We start from the raw sequence: 24,190 nt of genomic DNA on the forward strand, positions 1-24,190 counted from the left end.
GAGAGTGACAGGCCGTCATTGAGGACTGGAGTATTGGCGGGACACACAGCTGAGGGTGATTTCATCCAGCATTCAAAAGCAGCCAGGAAAGCACATCTAATCCCAGATGGGTAACTGCATAATCAGGTTAAAGCTATAAAAACCATGACACCAATTAATGGAGAAAGGACAAAGTCAAAGTGGGTGTTTTACTTTTCTTCTATTGTTTTTTTTTTTCCAAAGAAGGAAAGTGAGACCACTTTTTTTTTCTCAAAGTGGAACTAAGAAACTTTGGGAGATTAATTCTTCAGCATCTGTGTATGACCCTGAATACTTTACTGGGTGTGGTGAAAGGCGAGTACGTGTGGGAGCTTTAAATATTACAAATGCAAACCTTTGCTATGTAAGTCCAGTAAATAAAAACTGTTTGTGAGGCTGGGAGGGTCTTTATTATAATTTTTATTTATATTTTTTTTAAATTAAAGCAGCAGAATTTCTTTGATGCAAGGTCTCGTGAGGTATTTGAATGTTAACCCAAAGAGTCAAGCCATTGCATCCATTGTTACAGTACTTCCACCGTCACTGTTCCGTGAATGTCTTTTAGCCTACAGCTGAGTTAGTGAGCCTCACGGTTGATGATCACTGACCTGTTTAAGTGTTGCAACTGTACAGTCTCATTCATTGAATTAGAAAGCGGTAAGACAGTGTTAGCTACAACCAACCATTACGGAAGCATACTGTGGGATGCACCCAACTGATTAAACCCACACAGGCAGCAAGGCGTGCCTACTCTTCTGCTGAAAAAAAACAAACTTCCAGCACATTTAACAGAAAGGCAGCTGCAATAAAAGTTTTGCAGCAAAAAAAAAAAAATTAAAAGAAAAGAAAAACTTCTGTTGGGTTGTTTTTCCCTTCAGTGCATGGTGTAATAAATATGTAAAAACAACAATAGCACCAATTAGAAATAAAAAAATAGTTCTCGGCTTATGCAAAAAAAACATAGAAGGTTATTGCAATTTTTTTTCTCTGACATTAACGTGTTTATTTGCTTTTTAATGCAGATATCAAATACAGAGTGTAAATGAAATGTGACCTAGTGCCGTTTTTTCCAGTCTGCAGAGTAAGGTGACTCCTTTCATTGATGCCCCCGGTTTTTCCCATCCCTACTTCCTGTAATCCAACCTCATCAGTCTTACCTGCCCATCACCGGAAGTGGACCTCCACTTCTATGTTTTAAATACATATTTTCAATTTATAATGGTAAAGACCATGCAGAGTAAATATATATATATACACATTTTTTTTAAACTTTCTTCTCTTTGGACTTTTTTTCTTCAGATTCACATGCTCTCTGATGATAGCTCCAAAGATGCCTCCCCCTTCTTGATACTACTACCCTTCATGGATTGTAGGACAGAACTCCAGATCTCCCACAGTATGTATGTATATATATATATATATATATATATATATATATATATATATATATATATATATATATATATATATATATATATATATATATATATGTATATATATATATATATAAAATTACAGCTGTATAAATGTTTTTTACACTTGTAATAGTTTTTGGCCTTCATTCTCAGATCCTCTGAACAAAAGTTTGGAAACGAACTCAAAACATGATAGAAACAATAAGAACCAGAATACAAAGGCAAAGAGACTGAAACCGTGACACCTTATGATTTGAGAGGGAGTTAAAATGGCGGATAGAGCTCAACTCCAAGCTGGAAGCAGAAGTTGGTCTTCTCTAAAATCAAAGTTGTTATTCTTTTTGACGAAAGGGAAAAGTGTTAATGTATAGGATTTAACGACAGAGGACAGATGGCAGAGTACAGGGTGCCATTTGTAAAGTGACAGAGTCAATTAATAATAGCAATATTTTTGGTTATTTAGTCTGTTTTAGGAGAAAAAACTGGTTTGATTTTTTAAATTCAGATTTTCACCTTTTAATTCATGTATTTATAAATGTTACATTTACTAACTAAACATTGAATTAGCAAAAAAAATATTTAATTTAAAGTTAAATATATTTTTGAATTGTTTATTTAGTTTCATAAAATTAAACATTTAGTTTACAAATTTAATATTTACATCTGACCTAAATATTTATTTTCCAAACTAAACAGTTAAGCTTTAAAACTACATTTTTATTTGTTGAATAAATATTTAAGTCAAAATTGAATATTTAGCTATTTGACTAATTATTTAGTAGGGGGCTAACTCCTAACTAAATATTTAGCTAATATGCAAATGGCCTTGCGAATAAGAGGGAATGAACTACCATAATAAAAGCTGGACAGGTGCTATCTCACCTTTGCACAAATAGTTTGAGTGATTAAATGAAATATTTCACATGTTGGTCCGAATGCATAAGTATGCGTGTGTGAACATCAATTGTATTGTGATGGGAACATGTTGACATGTTTTGTATGTGGGGTTTTTTGGAACCCACAGGTATGTTTGTGGCATTTGTGTGTGGGTGGACAGGCCCCGCCCCCTTTTGGATTTATATTACTTGTAAACCTGTCTGTAATGCTTGTAAACATCCAGCAACTTGTTGCTTTATGCTGCCTCACGGTTCTACCCCCCCCTAATCACCCCCAGTAAAATATTCCCAAGAGAAGAGGCTTTCAGCTGTCATTTCTGTGCTCAGCTGTTGGACAGGACAAGTAAGTAAATAAATAGATAAATAAATAAATAAATAAATAAATAAATAAATAAATAAATAAATAAATAAATAAATAAATAAATAAATAAATAAATAAATAAATAAATAAATAAATAAATAAATAAAAGCTGGTTCTCAGAGAATCAGATCTCTGAATTGATTCTCGACAGACTTGTTGTCCATATATGTATTTGTGCTATATTTATTCAAAACATGTCCAACATGGTGTCCGAAATCATTTAGCAAACCGTTTTTGTCAATGTTCAGCTGGCAGCTCCACCCTCCTCCTCCCACTTCTGTGCATTCACCTGTTTTTCTCAGCTGTTTTCAATTTCCTGATTATGTGGTTAGGTATTTAAGTTTCTGTTCTTGTTGTTTTCAGTGGCGCAGAGTCCTGTTTGTTTCTACAGCTGGATGTTTGACGTCCTTAAGAATTTGAGGAAACCTGTGACTGTCTACTTCGAGCCCTTGTTCCTTCCTGCGTTTGGGTTCCTTCGGTCACGAGTCGTAACATTACTCTGCGACCATGACCAACCCAGCAGGAGGTTCCCAGCTGAGGGACTAACCTGGATCATCCGCTGAAGGAAGCTCCGCCGCCGGTGAGGAGCTGTTGGTTCTGGCTCAGGAGATGCGTGTGTTCATGTCCGGAATGCAAAAGCTCCACGATCATCTCCTTCACCTTCGACCCGACAAACCAGACTGGGTCATCCCGAGCCGTTCGATGGAACAGCTGAGGACTGCCGGGCGTTCATCACCTCCTGTCACCTCCACTTTGATTTCAACCCCGGCGAGTTCCCCTCCGAGCAGAGCAAGGTTGTTTTTGCTTTAAGCTTTCTGACAGGTAGAGACAAATGATGGGGATTGGCAGAGTGGGAGCGCAGAGCCGAGCTTCGCCGCTCTTTCCGAGCATTTTCCAACCAACTCCTCACTGTGTTCGACCCTACTACACCACATCGAGCAGCCGCGTCTGAGCTTATTCGCCTCCAGCAGGGAGCGCGCAGCGCCTTGGACTATGCTGTGGAGTTCTGGACTCTGGCTGCCAGCACCCGCTGGGCGGATGAGGCATTATTGGACGTGTTTCTCCAGGGTCTCTCCAGCGTCCTCAAGGATGAGCTGGCGGCAAGGGAAATTCCAGAGAACCTAGAGGAGCTGATCTATCTGGCAGTTCGTGTTGATCGGAGCATGCGGGAACGAGGTCATGAGCGACGCCGCAACACCAGCCCCCGCCCTCGCCCGCTGCCTCCTGTGAGTGATCCTCCGCTCGGTTCAACCACTCCACGCCAGGATTTCCCCGGAACCCATGCAGCTGGGTGCAGGACCTCTCACAGGACTGATGCAGGTCTGTGCAGGACTGAGCGGCGGCGCCGTATGGCAGCTGGACTTTGTTTGTACTGTGGACGGTCTGGACATATTGTTCGCAACTGCCCGGGAAACGACAGGGTTCAACAGCAAAGAGGCAACTGGTGAGCCGTATTTCGTCTTTTTCTTCTCCCTCAAGGCCTTCAACCAAGGTCTTAATAAACTATGCAGGAGTACAGGAGGAGCAGCAAGATCCTGGCCAAGTCTCTTCCCCCTCACCATCCTTATGATTGTGCCATAGATCTTTTGCCAGGAACACATCCACCCGAGGGACATGTATATCCTCTCTCTCGCTTGAGCAGGAGGCTTTGGAGGAACACATTCAGGAGGGTCTCCAGGCTGGCATCATTTGTCCCTCTTCATCTCCTGCAGGAGCAGGATTTTTTTTTGTGGGCAAACAAGACGGGGTGTTGCGTCCTTGCATAGACTACAGGGGGTTGAACTGCATCACTGCTCGGAACACTCACCCCTTACCTCTTTACAGACTGCCTTTGATTAATTAAAGGGGGCCCAGATCTTTACCAAATTGGACCTCCGAAGTGCGTACCATCTTGTCCGTATACGTGAGGGGGATGAGTGGAAGACCGCCTTTAATACCCCTAATGGCCACTTTGAATATTTGGTTATGCATTTTGGGCTCACAAACGCACCTGCTGTTTTTCAGAGTCTTTTTAACGATGTGCTCAAGTATATGTTGAATAAGTTCGTGTTTGTATATCTGGACAATATTTTGATCTTTTATCCATCTTGGGACCCATGTGCAGCACGTCAGGGGGCTGTTTTGTCTCAGAGAGCATCTATTAATAAAGTCCATCCCTGCGCATATTTCTCCTGCAAGCTCTCTCCTGCAGAAAGAAATTACGACATTGGGAACAGAGAACTACTTGCTGTCAAACTAGCCCTTGAGGAGTGGCATCAATGGCTGAAGTGTGCTGAGAAACTTCTTGTGTGGACGGACCACAAGAACCTGGAGTATATGAGGACTGCCAAACGCCTAAGCCCTCGCCAGGCTAGGTGGGGTCTGTTCTTTGATCGGTTTGCCTTCACCCTTTCTTATTGCCCTGGCAGCAAGAACACCAAGCCGGACGCCCTATCTCGTCTACATCAGGAGGGGGGAGACTCGACTACAGCCAGCCCCATTGTCCCGTCTCATTTGGTTCTGGGTGCTACACGGTGGTCCTTGGGGCACTGGGTCAAGGCCTTGGTTACCGTCCTGCAGACTGTCTGTTTGTTCCCTCTAGTCTCCGTCAGTCAGTCCTAAAGTGGGGAAATTCGTCCCAGTTAGCCTGCCACACTGGAGAACTGCCTTCCTGGTGGCCCAATGATTCTGGTGGCCCACCATGTCTTCTGACATAAGGGCATTTGTTGCCTCCTGTCCTGTGTGTGCCAGCGTAAAAACTCCAGGAACTCCTCCTGCTGGCTTTCTTCAACATCTGCCTGTATCCTCCAGGCCGTGGTCCCATATTGCTATGGATTTCATCACCGGTCTGCCCAGCTCTAAGGGAAAGACTGTCATAATGACGATAGTGGACAGATTTTCCAAGCTGGTTCATGCAAAACCACTACAGGGGTTACCATCAGCCAAGGAGATGGCAGTACTAGTGACAAGACAAGTCTTTGGTCTGCACGGTCTTCCGCAGAACATAGTTTCTGATCGTGGGCCTCAGTTTGTAGCTTCTTTCTGGAGGGAGTTCTGTAATATGTTGGGAGTCAAGGTCAGTCTAAGTTCCGGTTTCCATCCCCAGACCAACGGCCAGGTAGAGAGGTTCAACCAAGATCTGGAGACCACTCTATGAGCTATGTGCTCAAAGAACCCCAACACCTGGTCATTTCATCTCCCCTGGGGGGAATATTCACACAACTCTTTCATCAATACCACCGGTTTTTCCCCTTTCCAAGCAGCTTACGGCTACCAACCGTCTCTCTTCCCACACCAGGAGCAGGCGGCCTCGGTTTCGGGTCCTGCTGCATTTGTGAGGCGTTGTCTTCGTTTTTGGGAAGGCTTCCGACACCGGTTGCTGAGAAACCAAGAGAGGTTTACCGCTGTTGCCAACTGCCGGAGGACTGCCGCCCCTGAATACAAGGTGGGAGATAGAGTGTGGCTCTCTTCCGCAGACATTCCACTCAAACGGGGCTCTAGGAAGCGGATGCCTCGCTACATTGGTCCATACCCCGTAATTGGAATCATAAACCCTGTGGCAGTCAGGCTTAGTCTACCGCGTACTCTCAGGGTTCACCCGGTATTCCACATCAGCAAGCTCAAGCCTGCTAAGGACTCACCTCTTCAGCCTCCTCCCGTGCCCCCTCCTGCACCTCATATTGTGGATGGAGGTCCTTTCTACACTATTCGAGAACTCCTCGCCTCCAGGATGGTTGGTCAAGGTGTCCAGTATCTGGTGAGGGTTACGGCCCTGCTGATCGTCAGTGGGTGCCGGAGCGCCACGTCCTCAACCCGTACTTGATTGCCCGTTTCCACCGTGACCACCCTGATCGTCGGGGTCCTTTTTGGAGCCGGACTTTGTGAGGGGGGTTATGTCATGGTTCAGCTGGCAGCTGCACCCTCCTCCTCCCCCTTCTGTGCATTCACCTGTTTCTCTCAGCTTTTTTCACTTTCCTGATTATGTGGTTAGGTATTTAAGTTTCTGTTCTTGTTGTTTTCAGTGTTTGACTTCCTTGAGAATTCGAGTAAACCTGTGACTGTCTACTTTGATTTTCGAGTCCTTGATCCTTCCTGCATTTGGGTTCCTTCGGTCACGAATCGTAACAGTTTTGATGGATAATCTTTTGTAAATAGGCTTCTTCTCAGGGCATCGCTACACTTTTGAGATCTGTCGGTACAACATCCGCTTGAACACCCCACGGCCTCGCCACACTCACCTCGAACGGAAATTTTCATATTTTAAGTGTATTTGTTTGATTTAGGCACTGGCGATTTGTTTAATTTGTAGAGTCTAAAACTGTGCCTATTTGGTCTACAGCCTTCTGTCTGCTTCATTAATCATAATCATTGAATACAAATCTGAACAAGCATGCACTGGGGCGGGGTTATGATTTTCACCAGAGCAGAAGCAACAGAAAGCAATAGAAAATAAAATTTAAAAAAACAAGGACGTAACCTCCGCCAAAAAACTACTTTTAGACCCACTTTGTCACTCCAATAGAATTTTATTCCTCATTAATAATCTTACTTTCAAAAGCAAGCAAACAAACCTGAGCTGAAACAGAACTGCTGACAAATGCCTCCATATCAGCTGATGGGTCAGGACAAACAAAGGCCTAAAAAAGCGACACACATTCAGGCTGGAGCTTGTGGTATGGGCTTAGGACACTGGCTTTATGTACAGTAGGCCCATGTGAGAGTGTTTAACCAAACAGCACTAAAGTGAGGCGACAACTTTGTTGGACACGGCAAATCATTAAATCTAATTGTGTTCTGGTTCAGAGATGCTTTGTTGTATATGTTGTATAGCGGAACGCACTTCTCCAAGGTTTTGAATCACTATGCGCACAAGTTACACCACAACTTTTTACAATTTTTTTAAAATTAAATTACTGAACAAATTCCGCAACTGTAATAAAAGAATTATAAAGTAAGATTCCCCTTGAATACCTGAGCTTAGTATCTGTGAATGTTTTTAAACCCAAATGTCACCAGAATAAAACTTTTAAGTTAAAGTACTCTTTCCTGTCACAACAAATGTGTTCGTTCCTTTTTTTTTAAGATATCCACATTCTCAAAAGCATTTTTTTATACTCACTATCCATGTGGCAATAAATGATTTTTTTTACGGATGTGTTTAAAGATTTGTAGTTTAAGTGAATTCTGTTTGAGGTTATGGCAAATTTCATTTCTTTGCAATAATCCAAAAGTAATAATGTTGAATATAATGTCTGGAAAGTCTGATTATGAACATTCCCAGCTAGTCGGACAGTCTAGCTTAAACTTTCAATTTCAAAATATCAAACTGCTCTTTAATGTTACCATGTCTTACACCGTTTTTAGAAATTTGAGTAATCACCATAAAATTTCACTACATCCTCTCTTTTTACTTTTACTCTTAAATAAGAATCATACATTTAACTTGATCTTACAACACTTTTTTTTTATTAATCCAAACTGTATGAACTTGTTGATTTTTACACAGTGCAACTTCTATACATTACCATGCAATATCCAAAAACAGTTCTTTGACAGTGAAGGTGGCTACAAACTAAGGGGTTGCAGGAACTTTAAGTTCTAATTGATGGGAACCACAAAGACAAGTTTCTCAATGTGTCTTAATGTGGCACTAAACTTTGGAATAAGTTAAACACCGAGCTCAAACAATGTTCAAATATCCAGAAAATTAGGAAAATGTATATAGAAGCTTTTGTTTCACAATATGGAGATGAGAGGACTTAGAGATCAATGGGTGATCATACAAATTCTAAACATAAGGATGTGCAAACTTGGATGTTGTAGATAAAGAAGATTTTCTCATATCATATAAATGTGCTTCTTCTCACTTCCTTTCAAGCAACAAATCAAACTTTACTTGACTTTGAGTAATAACCCTTACATTTGATGCATATAATAAAGAAATAAAAAAAGGACCAAAGTTGTCACACACCTGGGTATGTAAAAATTGTTCCCCTGGGGGAGCGGTGAGCTGCTGATACAGCCACACTATTTGGTTTAACCCTCCAATCCAACTTTTTATCGCTGAGTGTCAAGCAGGAAGGAATTGGGTCCCTTATTTAGAGTTTTTGGAATATGACTCATGGTTTGAACCCATGACCTTTCAGGCCCAGAGTGGACACTCTACAACAAGAGTTGGCTATGAGTAAATATACTGTCAAGGAGATGGCATCGACTTTTTTCATCTTTGTTCATTTTTAATTATTTTCTAATCAATGTATTAAATAGTATCTGGAATGGTTTTGATATTTCTCTAGTTTGTCATTCTTCTTATTCTATTTTTCCATTATTTTTAATACTTGAAATAAGCCTATGAATCAAATCAAATCAAATCAAATCAAAATTCAGATTTAGGTCAATTTTAAGCAAAAATCCAGTCTATGATTTTAGAAAAAAACATTCATCCTCCAGTAGAACTTTAAACACGCTTCATTTGTTTCATTTTGGGCCTTGAAGTTTTATGGTTCAATAAATAAGAAGTCTCTTTTTGTTTATGACGTTCTCCTCCTCTCAGTGGCATTTGCTCATCCATGCTGTTTGTCTGTCCTCAGCTGGGGCTCCACACTCTGAATGAGCTTCACCAGCCAAAACAAACACGCCGGCACAAGCCAAGTCATGACAACACTGGAAGCAGTGAGACCACAGTCTGTTGATACTTCACAACAGTCAGGAGTTCAACCATGCTCATAAACAAAGGGACTGAATGAATCTATAGTTATTTATAAAATAATTTTCATCTCCACTTAGTTCATTAATCCAATTAAGCAACAAAAGGATTTTCAAAAAAGCATGGCGGTAAAACAACACACACATTTACAGCTCTGTCGCTGTAAGGAAACACATTTATGAGGAAAGCTATGCAAGTGTTTTGAGTGTTTCAAATGTTTCTTTGATCTTAAAGGACAATAAAATAAAATTGCAATTTAATGTTTTTAAAAGGACTTTGTAAATCACACAAATTAAAAAGGTAAAATACTAAACAAAATTGCTTGCCAAGTGATGACCAGCAGCAAAATTATACTCTATAGAATCTAATTATGAACCTGTATAGAAGGCTTGCCATGAAGGATTAGTCAGAAAAAAAACTTTCAAAATAAAATACAAATAAATAACCAAAGAGAAATTGTTTGATTTTTCTTTGACCTCTGGTTTTGGGATTATTAGATGCATCTGTCATATATTTGAGAGAAACCTTTCCTGAGGACTGACATATTAGGCCATTTTATATAAATATATTCATTTTGTCTTTTTTTCTTTGAAAAACAATATTGTCATAACCCATACTGGTTTCTTTTGCGGGGAACAATCATGATGTAAATATTTTTTAACCGAATTCCTTCTTACTTTCCTTGAGTGGTAGTCATAGAGATGCAACATGTCAAACATTTTCAACATCCTCTCAGACACATCATAAATCTATCTCAAACGGGCAAAAAAACACACACACACACTGCAACCATGCAAGGATCATCTGGAGGACAGAGGATGTGCGCGGACATAGCTGTCATATTTCATTGGCTGCCACAATGGCCACCATGATGCTGCGTTCACACTTGGCATGTGTTGTGTGTTCAACAATGTGGGTTTTTGAAGAAGGTTTAAGCATATGGTGGTCACACATGTACCTACAGTTGGAAGAGGCTTGGTGCGAAATGTCGAAGCGGCGTAATTCTCTTGAATCTTCCTCTAGCTTTTTACTTTCACAGCCCTACTTCGATATAAGAAAAGAAAGATATTGTGTCATAGAACTCTGACTGGGCACAAACCACAATTATTTATTTCACCTCCATGATCAATTGGCACTTCTTTGAATTAAAAACCAATACGTCACTGCTAACTGCGTGATTGGTCAAAGTTAAACTGGTTTAGCTTTCAACGTGCATGCAATGGCCTCACGTTTTGTACGTAGAGCCCGAAAACGTACTTGAACGTGTAAGAGTAAGAGTTTTGAACGCAGAAGGCTGAAACGCACATACACCTGCAATTACATAGAGTTTTCATTGAAAGTGGTTGCTTGAACATACGTTACCAAGGGCAGTGTAACATAACAGAAATTAGCTCAGGTTTGATATGGTTGCATTTTTACATCAGCTATTTTTTACAATAGCAGTTCAGCAGCAATACATGGAGGGTAAATTGTACCTTTAGAACTTTTTTTTTTCATTTTGAAGGCTTAAAGTGTCAATCAGAATTGTGCATGGAGGCATTTTAGTCAAATAATAAACATCCATTAATGCTTGGCTGAGATTAAGAGCTCTTGCCACCCCCACAACCCCAGAACACTCAATGCACACAAAAACCCAACACCCAAGGACACTTTATTGACCCCCTTCAAAACTTTAACACAACAGAATGTACAATTTATGTGTGCACTAGCAATGTCCTGCTCCTCAGAAAATATGACCCTCAGTGTATAACAAAGAATTAATAACAATATCTTACCTTAAAAATCCCTGACTTCCCTGTCAATGGTGTGTTTTAAACTTTCCTTTTCTGCTCATGCTTTGAAGACACTGTATCATTCTTGTGTGGTCATGCAGAAACCAGAGCTGACATGCCCTTTTGGGAATGTGTTAAAAGGTACGTGAAAACAACTTCCATTACCGGATGAAAGTTGAGGGGGCGAAAAAAAGGAAATCCTTTGACAGAAAATGAGCAGATGAGGCAAGAAGTGAAGCAGAAGAGGTTAGAATGGAGTCCTGTAAAAAAAATTTTTGGCAGAGACTGGTGACAAGTGATCCGTTGTTATGCTGGAAATCATTCTGTAAAGAGCTCGCACATGTTTCTTGCAACAATATTCTGCGTATTTGCTGCAAAATGATAGCTCATGTTTTGTGTACATGCCCGTCCATTATACCATTGTTGCCGGAGCACCACAAGGCTTCTAATGGGCCCCGGCTCTTGTCTGGACATAGCATTATCATGTCAACTTATATAACACAATTGCTGCTGAGATCATTATAATCTCCTTTTGCAGTGTAGTGCTCAGACAGTGGAGAGCAGTGTTTGCAGCTCAGGGGAGCGTTCAAATGTCTGGGTGACTGACCTGTGGATTAAGTCTCTGGGAAAGAAGGATGGGAAACCAGCACTAAATAATTCACAAACCTGTCAATTTCAATCAATTTTCAGAGAGACTCAAATGCAGGCCAGTTAATGAAGACACACTATCAGCCATGTTCACAAAAGACGGAAGAAAAGGAATGAAAAATGACACAAAGAGGACTGTAAAAAATGATAAAAGACACTGTTTTATATGGATATATATTTGTAGAACGACATATTTTCTCAGGAATTAATTGTTTCTCTAGTGTAAATTTTAAAGATTTGTGTCTCTTTGCCACATTTATTGCTGTCTAGTAACAGTGTAAAAACAAATCCAGCTTTGATCACACCTTTTACATTTTTGTCTAAAGTCTAATATTATCACACAATGTGCATTTGGAAATATGTGACACACAGATGATGTTTAAGAAAAGTATTTCACTGTATCAGGAATCATCCCATTTCATATATTTCATACATAACTATTTCCACAGTTTAGATCATTTGTCTTCAGAAGCAATGCTAAAAAATAACAGATTTGAAGTTTAATAAATACAACTTTAATAAATGCTTTTCAATTTGCTGTCAACCACAACTTCACTGTGTTAGCAGAATTTTACAAATCCCACTTCATTTTATCTATCATTGTACTAATAATGATAAGCTGGCTTTAACATTTACCTGAAAGCCGTGTCATGCATTTTGCAAGATTCTTACTATTTTTCTTCATCACTGTCTGTTGCATAGCAAAAATTCCAAGTTTTTAGCTAAAGAACAATCTAAAATCCCTCTTTCACTCTGTTTCTTCTCTGAAGAATCATATGTTGAAAAATTGAGGCTCTTTTAAATGTCCTTTGAACTAATGGATATTATTTTAAATGAGACATTCCACTCATTTAAAATAATAGGTTCACAAAGTTCTAATAATCTGCAATACTTTTATGGATTAATGTCATGGGGTAGCTAAGGGCTCATGTGGTGGGGGTGGTCATTTAGAGTGCCCCTACCTTCCCACGCTAAAACTCTTATAAACGTTTGCGGAGTGTGTGTATGTGTGTGTGTGGGGGGGGGGGGGGGGGGGGGGGGGGGGGTTGGCAGATGCAAAGGTACCCTAAGACCCACTCTGATGAAAATCATGTTCTTGGTGTTATTAACATGTTCTTGTATAGCATTTTTCTCAAGAGTATTTCTTTATTCAAATCGTTGTGAATCAGGAGAAGACGGGGGAAAAAAGTTGTTAGATAAGCCTGTAGCAGTGACAGTCAGTTGGCCACAAGCTGCCTGCTCCGCTACATTCTGATGCACCCACTTGTTGACAAAATAAGACCCATGACCCTCTTTGGTTTCCCAGCTAGCATATAGCTCAAAATGTACGGCTGTATAGCTCCAATACTGCTCGCCATTTAAGTAGATGATGGGAAATGGGAGATGGGTTAACCCTTGTGCTATCTTAGATGACCCCACCCTTACATTGACGTGTTCTCCCTACCATCACAAAGGTGGATAAAGTAGGAAAGATTTCATGTAATCCATGAACACCAGTGAAGATCACAAATCATTGAAGAAAAAAGGTTTAGCGCACTGGCTAGTGGGTCTAGATGACCCAACTCCGAATGGTAAAGTGCCTATAGCACAAGGGTTACAGCTGATTTCCACTGATCAGCCTGTGGTGCGTCTCTGTTGCGTTGGGTTGGCATTGGAGTGGGACTTTATAAGTTCAAATCACTGATCAGTACAACAGAAGACACTTCCTTCAAAAATTGAACAACTTTGCGTGTTAGTATGGTGGAATTACGCAGAAGCATTCGCTAAAAAGTCTTTCTCTTTATTTTTAATGAAATTTTGTCCCCAACAAAACTGTTTTTTTGTCTTGAAGAGTCTCACCTGAAGTCCAACATCTGATCCATATTGTTCAATTTAGGCTTCAGACAAACCAGCATGTCAGCGGCAGAAGGCCACATGCCTTCAAACAGCAGCTCATAAGGTCTACCTCTCATTTACAATCTCTGACACGTCATAATGAAAACCTTCAGCTAAGATGATGACTTCCATGAAAGGACGTGATTTCTATTTCATCACATTTACGTTGAAAACATTTACAGTCTTTATCCTGCTGGATTTGTAACAAAGTATGCTCTTTTTTTCTGCCCAAACTCTTGTGCATTGTTTCAAATTTTAATAGTGTTACCCTTGGCATTAAACACTCTGTTTTCCATATCTTCTGCTTAAGACAGTGACTTTAGCACATGAAAGAGGCATTCCACATTTACCTGCCATTATTTTATCTTATTTTTTTGAATGTCTGACAGGTCACGTAACACCTGACATGCCTGTTATTTCTACCGTTCACCATGGGCTATAAAAATCGCTGGGGCAAAATGACTTCAAAACTCGGAGGGCAGAGTAAATCCGTGGGATTTGTAGATTCCCTCATCATCATGCCATTCACTTTTTCTAAGCAAACAGAGCTCTCAGGATTAAACTGACAGAGGGTGGGGTGGGGGTGGGGGTGGGGATTTTATTGGGAGCTTTCCCTTTTAACTTTTGCTTAGAGGATGATGGTCAGGAGCTGTTATGTAAGTCGAGTAGATTTCCAGTGTTTCGTTGAGCCATTCTCCTCATCGTTGCTTTATATGTTTGTTGTTTCTGTCGCATTAGCAGGGTTCCCCTCACACACACCATGTGACACACATGATGTAGCGACAAGCCTCCATGCAGCAAACACTTGACTGTAAAAACAGAGAAAATACAATTGCTTAAAATAAACCCTATACAAATTCTAAAATGTGCTGAGAACAAACCTAGAGAGTATGCAGTGGCTTTAACTCTGTGTACAATTTCAATTGAGTAAGGAACTGGCATTAAACTTCATAACTAATTGTTAGGAGAGTCTTTTTATTGAGGTGAGCCCAAAAAATTGAAAGCAGAATCACTCTATATGCCATAAATTAGGTTATTTGAGTTAATGTATTAATTTGCAGCTAACCTCACACTCACAATATAAAACAATAGCAGAAAAGCAAAATACCATCAAAGCTTTTCTTTTTTCGTAATTTTTCATTTAGAATAAAGACATTTGCAGGTATGAGGTAACCAAAAGTTATCACCAGATCATAATGACAAAGTTCAAGCATAAAATGTTTGGGCTTTAAACAGTTAAAAGGCCGAACTATTAATTTATTTTATAAATACCAAGTCTTATAAAAATTATATTTTCAACGTTGAGGTCTGGTCACACAGATTCAGGATGTCTGGCCAATTCATCTTTCTTTGTCTCTCTTCCAAGTACTGTCATATTTGTCAATCAGCAACTGCAGTAATGAGAAAAAAGAATAATGTTTTTCTTTTTTCCTGTGGTACTTGCCCTGTCTATAATTACATTTATTGACTAAAATTAGTCTTATTTATTGCTGTATACTGTAAGTCAAGTGCAGTGTGCGATGAAGACACACTATCAGCCATTTTCACAAATAGCTGTGAAAATGTGTGTCAGTCAATTTGCTTTTTTGGGTTAATTTCTTTTTTGTTGCTAGTGATGTTTAATGGACAAAAGCCTTATTTATTCCAGGTAGGAAATTTAAATATGAACACATTTAAACAAAAAATAAAGGTCGTTCAAAATGGCATAAAATGTATTTATTTATAAAGTTGAATAACCATTGTTGTTTCTTTTAGAATAAAATTAATATGCACCGTCCTGTCCAGGGTGCATCCTGCCTTCACCCAATAGTAACCAAGACAGGTTAAGCAACCTTGTAACCCCAAAGGGATACAGCCTGTTTTAAAAAAATGGATGGATGGATGGAATAAAATGTACCCATAAACTACTGCATATCTCTTTCCTATGCATATCTAAGTAAATCAGTTATATCAGGTAACTGTACAAATTCCATTTCCCTCAGTTTCAGTTCTTCAATACATGGCTTTACACAACTTTTTTTTTTTTTTTTTTGCTTCTGATGTACAATACGATACGCCTTTTAAAGATCTTTGAAGAAACAGAATTTATTTTTTGTAACTTGGTTCTATGTCAGATAACCCTTTACCAACCAAAATGACACCTAAATAACCAGCGATCTTTGACATACCGGAACTTCTCGTATTCGCTTTTGTCCGGAACAGAATGATCTGATATACATTGATTGCATATCAACACATGGCTGCTTTTCTCCACTTCAGAATTCAGGGGAAATATGTTAATTGTGTAAGTGTTAGTAGTTGAAATAATGTAAACACTTGACCTAAAGCTTCGGTGTAAAGGGGTTAAAAACAGAGACTGAATCAAATATTTCCTCAACCTTTGGCCTAACGTGTTAAATCTCTATTCAATCAATGGAAAGAATTGCATTTTTGTGAAAGGTTTATTTAATCCACCACCAAAAAGTAAGTATCTTATTTTACCGGGTTATATTTAACAACTTAAAAGAAAAACACCCCAAAAGTCAAAACAAGGTAAAAAAGAAAGGCACAGACGGAAAATAGACTCTGATCAGATTTATCAATAATCATCAATATGAGATTTTTATTTTGAATATGGATAACTCCTGATATTCATGCATACAGTATATAGCTGTCTTAATAAATGCAATATTTCACCTACTGTATATGGACACTGCTGTAGGATAAGCAGCTTTGCCTACACTTTTTGAAGTCATTAAATGAGATCATATATAAAGTAACATTTTCAACAAATCTTTTATATAAATGTGCTATTGGCCTCTCAAAACTTTTCTTTACTTACCCAGAACCAGAAATATTTTTACTACATATCTACATGACATCTGATACAAAATAAATATTTAAAGTGTATTATGTGTGATACATTTATCTCATCACTGTAAACATAAAAACAAAACAGACATCATATTTTCACTGTACTACATGTACTGCAGAGTCAAAGTGCTTGAATAGAGATTCCTATCCTCTCTTTTTCTTACTGTGATTGTTCTCAGAGGTAAAATAGCACCGTACGATATGACAGTCTGGACAGCTCACAGAACAAGCTGCTTTGTGTAGCTATTTGGTTTGTTTGTCACTCAGCTTCTTAGAAAAAATAAATGAAAACACGGCGTATCTGTCTGTCTTCTGCTTCAGACGGACTCCACTTTGACCTGGTTATTGTTGGTCATGAGCGGTGAGGGTTTACTTTTGAGCCTCTCCCCTGCATCGTTGGAGCTGTCCTGGAAGAAGATGCGAGCCGTACACACAGACACTACGATGCGTTTGTACTCCCGCCGGAAGTTCTGGTTCAGCACACCGTACACAATGGCGTTAAGGCAGCTGTTGAAGTAGGCCATGAAGTAGCTGGCCACAAATAACCACTCCGGGATTAAGGGAACCACCACCTCCGGTTTGATTGCTACAGCCAGTCCGATGAAGTTGAGGGGTGCCCAGCAGACAGCAAAGAGCACAAAGACAACAAACATGGTGACAAAGTTTCTAACATCGTGCGGTGTTAGCTTTGGTCGGTTGTCTGGTTTGACCCTTCTTCTAACCTGGATCACCAATATCCAAATGCGCAAATAGCAGTAGGTGACAATCATGATGGGTAAAATAAAATGAAAAAACACCACTGCGATTGTATACGCTGAGCTGGCCGACTGTTCGAAGGTGCAGGAATAAACTCGGGGGTCATACTTGAGTGAACCCACAAACAGGTTGGGTACGATGGCCACCACAGTCAACGCCCATATTAAAATCACATAGCACACTGAGTTTTTGTCGCTGTACAGCTTGTCGTATTTGAGGCTGTGACATATATAGCAGTATCTGTTGATGGCGATGGCGGTGATGTTGAAGATGGAGCCGATGACGCTGACACCCATGAGGAAGCCGCTGATTTGACAATGGACAGATCCCAGGTTCCAGCCATTGTTGAAAATGGAAGTGAGGACCAGGGGGTATGGATAGATAGCCACCACAAGGTCTGCCACTGCAAGGCTCACCACAAAGATGTTTCCTGAGAATAAAACAAAACAGCCACAAGAGAAGTCATGAGTTAGTTACACAGGAAACATTGGTATGTAAAACTGCTTGCAAACTCGCTTTGATCAGAGCTTGCTTCCTTAGATGGTCTACATATTTGGACAGTAAGGAATGTGTAAGGATAATGTAAGTTACACACACTTATGACGTACGGGTAGAAGGTTCGACTAGACTCACAGATCAGGTAAACCCTGGTATGCATTGGAGTTTTAGCCTTTGTTCTATTGTAAGTGAACCCATTTGTGTTTCACTACAGAGTTGATTCACAAGAACTATCTAATGAACCAAACAGCAAACCACAGTGGCATGATGCCTTTTATTGATGTTAAAGCCCCACTCTGATAATATTTTTATCTATTTTAAAAGTGTTCCTAGTGGTCTTTTAATTGTGCTGTTTTTACCCAAAATACCCCCCCCCCCGTTGTTTTATATGAGATAGTTTCTGCAGAGGCGCATTAGTTTATTAGAAATCAACTTCTGAGTTGGGGGGGGGGGGTTGGCACGGAGTAAGCCTGACCTCATTTCCTATCATCCCTCTATTTACTCTCTCCTGCAAGCTTACAGCCCCTCACAACCTCAACCTATGGGGCGTGTCACACTGCTGCTACGAACAAATTACAGATTGTCCATGGATGAAATTTCAGTCGTTCATGATACATGCGTGATATACACAATCCGTACGTTTTTCTTGCGTTTTTGTCATTCATCAATCTGCACAGATGTCAGCCGAGGGTTTTAGCCGATGGGTCTCTATGTGAATTCAGTTTTGGGCTGATACGATTTTTTGGTCAGTTAAGAATTACACAGTTTATGTGTAGCTTACTTCATTAATGCAATTATCATGTCAATCCTACGCAATTATTTGTGTTTCTTATGTACAGCGTAACAATCACACAAGGTCCGTGCACAAGTTTGTGGACGATTCACGTGTTGTGTGATGGGTATATTAATCGGCCGAAATTTCCCCCTTCCAGCATTCTATACTAAGTGGGCCTCTCTTGCTCCTCCTGTCCGGCTCGTCCGGGCGGGGGAATGAGGTATCTCGTGGGGCAGTGTTCGGTGCCGTGCAGAAAGCGGGTCGCTGATCTCCTCAGCTAAGCACTGAGCAGCTGACCGAACTGGTGCAGAATAGATGGATCCAACTGTTTAAATAAAACAAAGCACCGTGTGGGCTCACTGCAGGGGCTGAAAAAAAAAAACCGGCAAGCAATATTGGAACTACAGTTTTGAGGCAGATGCCAGCTCGGACAAGGAAAACAGACGTACATAGATCTATTTGTCTGGAAGTGAATACATCAGAATGGAGTGGAGCAGGAAGCTTGTGGCCTGCCGACTGTAGCACCTCCATTACAAACTTTTTTGTATACCCCTTGTGCTATCCTAGGCACTTTAACGTTGGGAGTTGGGTCATTTAGACCCACTAGACAGTGCGCTGAACCTTTTTTCTTCAATGATTTGTGATCTTCACTGGTGTCCATGGATTACATGAAAATGTTTCCACCTTTATCCACCTTTGTCATGGTAGGCAGAACACGTCAATGTAAGGGTGGGGTCATCCAAGATGGCACAAGGGAAACTCCTGATTCACAATGATTTGAATAAAGAAAAACTTGGAAATGCAGTTTTAATCTTAATTTTCTTTATACGTGTTCTTCATCATGAGAAAAATATTACAAGAACAAGATAAAAACACCAAAACACAATTTTCAAAGAAGTGGGTCTTTAACACTTGTTTGACAAATGGTACCTGCCTCCAGTCTAGCAGATGTAACTTTCTCTGAACAGTTTTTTTCAGAGGAAAAGTAAATAAATAAATAAATAAATATATATATATATATATATATATATATATATATATATATATATATATATATATATATATATATATATATATATATATATATATATATATATATATATATATATATATAGTCTGTAGACTATTCTGATGTCACAGTAGACTGATTTGCCTTGAAAGAACATCAGCTGATTTTGTTGAAATTCAACACATGACTGGAATCTTTTAAACTCGTAAACCTCAAGAGCAGGTCGTTTTACATAACACCTTTTTCTCTCAAAGAGTTGTCTACACCAGGAGAGTGCATGGTCACCAGAGTGTTGTGTTTATACATATTGGTGCTAGACAACTATTAATCAGGGAACAGCAGGGCAGTTCTGGATCTTAATTGAGTTCATGATTTTGTTTATTAAAAATATCTATTTTACAAAAATGTTTGGTTTCTATGTATACAATTGTCGCTTTCTTTTACAATCATAGGTTTCGATGGCGCCATCTTTAAATTACAGTTTTTACTGTCACAAGCACCAAACAATCCAGTTAAACATAAATGATAAAGCCTCAGCTGCTATAGAATGAAGAAGATTGTGTGCATTTATCTCCTTCAGATCTTTTTCAAGACAAAATATGAACCCAACAACCTAAACCAGGGCTTTCAGAACTTGTGCGAGCTCCCACAAAGGGCGGCACGAGCCTCGCCATAACACCTGTTTTCTCTGGCTTTCTGCAAAAAAGTAAAGCCTTAGTAGGTTCATCTTTTAGTCTACGTGCTCAGATGTTTTCATTACATTTAAAGGTTAAAATAGAACTACTCAAAAACAGCTTTAATTTAATAATTTTTGTATGTGTTTATAAAGTTCATACTATGTGCATTAGACTTTTTTATGTGTAATATAGATTGTGGATGTGCACTAGTTCTGCAGGAATGACAGTCCATGTCTTTTTTATGTCACTTGATTAATCTTTTACCAAATGGCTGTAAATATTTAAACATAGATTAGCCTATGTCTCCAATACACAACCTGCTGCAAGCTCATAGCTAACACAGCATAAAGATGGCTGAAGAACAAATGAAAAGTATCTTCCAGAAGTTTGACTGTTCATTTGCTGTTAGAGATGTAGCTTTCTTTCATTTTATTTTATTTCAGGGGTTAGTCAGAAGTACTTCCTTTAGATATTTTTGTGTGATTATAGGAGCTGGATGGTGGTGGATTGCTTAGCCCTCTCACTTCACATGTGTGGGTTTTCTTTAGGTACTACGGCTTCCTTCCACAGTCCAAAAACAGGCTTCATAGGCTAATTGGTGTCCACATGCATCTGTACGAGTTAAATGTGCCACTGTCATTTGTGTGGTAAATGTATTGTGAGGTATTTAAGGATAATGGAAGCTACATGCAATTATGTAATAGATGCTGTCGTATAGTACCCTTTACCTAGCATTCCAGAGGTTGGAAAGGTGCATGCACTGCCTCCTTACTGACCATGGGCAATGCTGCACACACAGGGTGTGCACATGATACATAGGTGCCCGTAAGATACCCATAGGACATCGAGAAAATCTGGACGCTGCTTGTGTAATTTCCTCACTTTTAACAGCAAGGCTGCACGCAAGGTACGCTCAAGGGACATGCACCTTTCACTTGTAAAGCACTAACGGGCTCCCTGTGGAGTGCACAGGTTTTGGGAGGGTTGAAAAGAAGGAAAAATCCATACGACACATCTGAGTCTCACCTACTTCCCCCGTATGTGTTGTTTAGATCCCATACGTGTTGTTTAGACCTGTCCCATGCAGCATCCCTATAGAAAAAATGTACATGACCATTTTCCCTCATAAAGACTCAGCGAGCAATCCACAACTGTTATATTTCCTGTGAGCCGCCTGCGTGTCCCATACAGATTTGCCCATTTTTCCCTCGCAGACAGCCCCTATCTACCCCTAAGGGCAATTATTAAGGTTTAAGATGTGAGTGTGTGTGGTTGTTTGTCTCTGCGTGGCTTTGTGATGGATTGGCAAACCATCCAGGGTGTACTCTGCCATCGCCTTTAAATAGCTGAGTGATCTCCAGCACCACCGTGACCCCAAACGAGAGTAAAGCGAAATTTTGAAGATGGATTAATAAATTATTTGTGATTATGCTAAAAAGAACCCCAGAATGACTTTGGTTTATAAGTGAACATTAACAAAAATAGCTTAAAGGCTCACTGGTGGTTGGAAAGACCTGATCTGACCTATAATATGTGGAACAACCTTAACAATCAAGCAGTTGTTGCAGTTAATTTCGTTTTGAATGTTTGCAGTTGTCTTTCTGTGCTCTATTTGCATGGTAAATAACCCATCTGTCACGAAATAACTTCTTACTGTTGACAGAGCAGCTGCCTATGTGATATACTTGTGGAGATCAAACAAAAGATGGAAGATTCTTTTAATCTTTAATTTTGGAATCAACTATCCAGAATGAACGCAAGTTTGAACCAAAAGCTTCAAACATACTGTAAATGTCATCAATGCTTTTAGAAAGATTTGTTAATGTGTTTTAGAGTATTGTTAATTAAAGGACATTTTTCTTGCTAGGCTGGATCTTGACCTTAGGAAAAATACAAGTTCTATCAGAAAAAAATTAATGAATCCCCATTTTAAGAGAGTTGTTTGCCAAAAGAAAAAATCAACTCCGGATCGCAGGGGCAACAGTCCAAATATAGATCTAGACCTCGCTCTCCATACAAGTTTCTTTAAGTTCTGCAGGGGGGCCGTAGGGCACTTTCAGGTATATCTGAAAAACAGTACCTCCTGGGTCTTCTCTGGGGATTCCACTGGTGAGAGATGTCCGGAATAACCCCCCCAGGGAGGCATCCAGGAAGCATCTGAAAGAGGTGCCTGAGTCACCTCAACTGGCTTCTCTCAATGTGGAGCAGCAGTGACGCTTCTTTGTCCAGGAGTGACTCACAGCCACCCAGCAATAATTTGTATGTGGGACCTTATTGTTTTGAAGAAGAAACTTGACTTTCATAAGCCCAATTAATTCAGATAAATTCCAGATTAGTTAAAGGAGCCGTAGATGACTTGGCTTTAGATATGGTTATATATCAGCAATTTCTGTCAAAATGCTTGTGTAATGCTTTGGTTCAACATTCTTAACAACTTGAATTCCTTCTCTCCAAATTCCTATTCTGTGTGTGTAAATTGGTAAATGGTAAATGGTAAATGGCGTATCCTTATATAGCGCCTTTCTTCCTACAAGGACAAAGCGCTTTACAGTCACAGACCCATTCACCCAGTCACACACACATTCACACACACAGTCACACTCTGGTGGTCGCTCCGCTGCCAAACACAATTAGGGATGCAATGAAATACTTTCTTCCTGATTCCTTTCAAATGTAGATTTTTAGGTTCCGGCTTTGTTTTGGTTTGATTTACAACTTGTGTATTACAAAACAACTACAAAAAAATATTGCTTTTATTTGCTAACAAGCAAGTAACAATTAAGAAAAACTTGCAAGTGGCTTATACTAAGCGTGGTGTAATGTAATAAAACAGTAAAAAACAAATCCTTAAATTTAGCATAGTATGTGTTTGACACTTAAGACCTAATGGTATGCAGTAGGGATGCAACGATACACTTTCCTTATGATTTGGTTCAATGGTGTAACATAAGGTTCAGTTTTAAATTGAGAATTGTGACATCCATAGTATATACAACAGTCCCAACCCTTTTTATCGCCGCGAACCAGTATGACATCAGACAAATTTTTCACAGACCGGTCTTTTAGATGTGGCGGACAATTACTGTAGCAACGCTACGATGAAGGAGGAACAGAGACATGACAAGATGAACTCTGAGCTTTTATTTTAACCAAAATGTCATTGTACATTGCACAGGTGTCATCACCCCCTCCCCTTCCCATACTCATGGTGCAAAAACAAATTATTTTATTAAATCTAGTTTTCATTTTTTTGGGAGTCGAAGGCTCCTCTTCTGTCTCCTGGTTGGGCATTTTAGCTTGGTAACGAAACTTTCCAAAGAAGTTTGTTTTTTTGCTCATTTAGCTAGTTCCTGGGTTTTATTTTAGCGGTAACCATTCACGTGACTGAGAAGAGCGCTTTGGCCTGTGTGACTTAGACGGATGTAACAGAGAATCTGGGAATTTTTCAAAATAAAACATCTTTCAGATTCCAAAATAAATAAAACGGAAGTTATGTAAGTTCTTTCTGTGCGACCCGGTACCAACTGACCCATGGACCGGTACCGGTCAGCAGTCCGGGGGTTGGGGACCACTGGTATATGACATATGTGTGGTAATGTTTCTCCCTATGACATATTCTTAAGTCAACATGACACTATTTGACAAGTCGAGGCAGTTTAGTTTATGAAGCCCTTTTTAGGTTTTATTTGGAAGGCACTTTGAGCCTCTTGTTTGCAGACTTCTTTTAATTCCAACAATGACTTTGTGAAAACATGATTGCCCCACTTTTTAGTGATTCCTTATATTGATACATTAACTAGGTAGTTAGTTACACCTTGGTTGTATCTGGTTATTTAACTAACTGCTGTCTTCCCATCCCATTCTCTGTAAACCCTAGAGATGGTTGTAGGTGAAAATCCCAACAGAGCAGCAGTTTCTGAAATACTCAGACCAGCTCATCTGGTACCAACAA

At 39.7% G+C, this 24,190-nt stretch overlaps 1 protein-coding gene across 1 annotated transcript in view; it reads right to left on the minus strand.

Moving 5' to 3' along the window:
* Positions 1–16,092: 16,092 nt before the first annotated feature.
* LOC144994223 (melatonin receptor type 1A-A) overlaps positions 16,093–24,190 on the minus strand; it is a 77,710-nt gene continuing 69,612 nt past the window's right edge. The window contains exon 2 of the mRNA XM_078951254.1: positions 16,093–17,709. Within this exon, the coding sequence (XP_078807380.1) occupies positions 16,841–17,709 (869 nt within the window). The 3' untranslated portion in view covers positions 16,093–16,840. The remainder of the gene's footprint in view (positions 17,710–24,190) is intronic.

Source organism: Oryzias latipes, chromosome 1 (assembly GCF_053564925.1).
Source record: "Oryzias latipes strain Hd-rR chromosome 1, Olatipes_Hd-rR_3.1".
Taxonomy (NCBI): Eukaryota; Metazoa; Chordata; class Actinopteri; order Beloniformes; family Adrianichthyidae; genus Oryzias; species Oryzias latipes.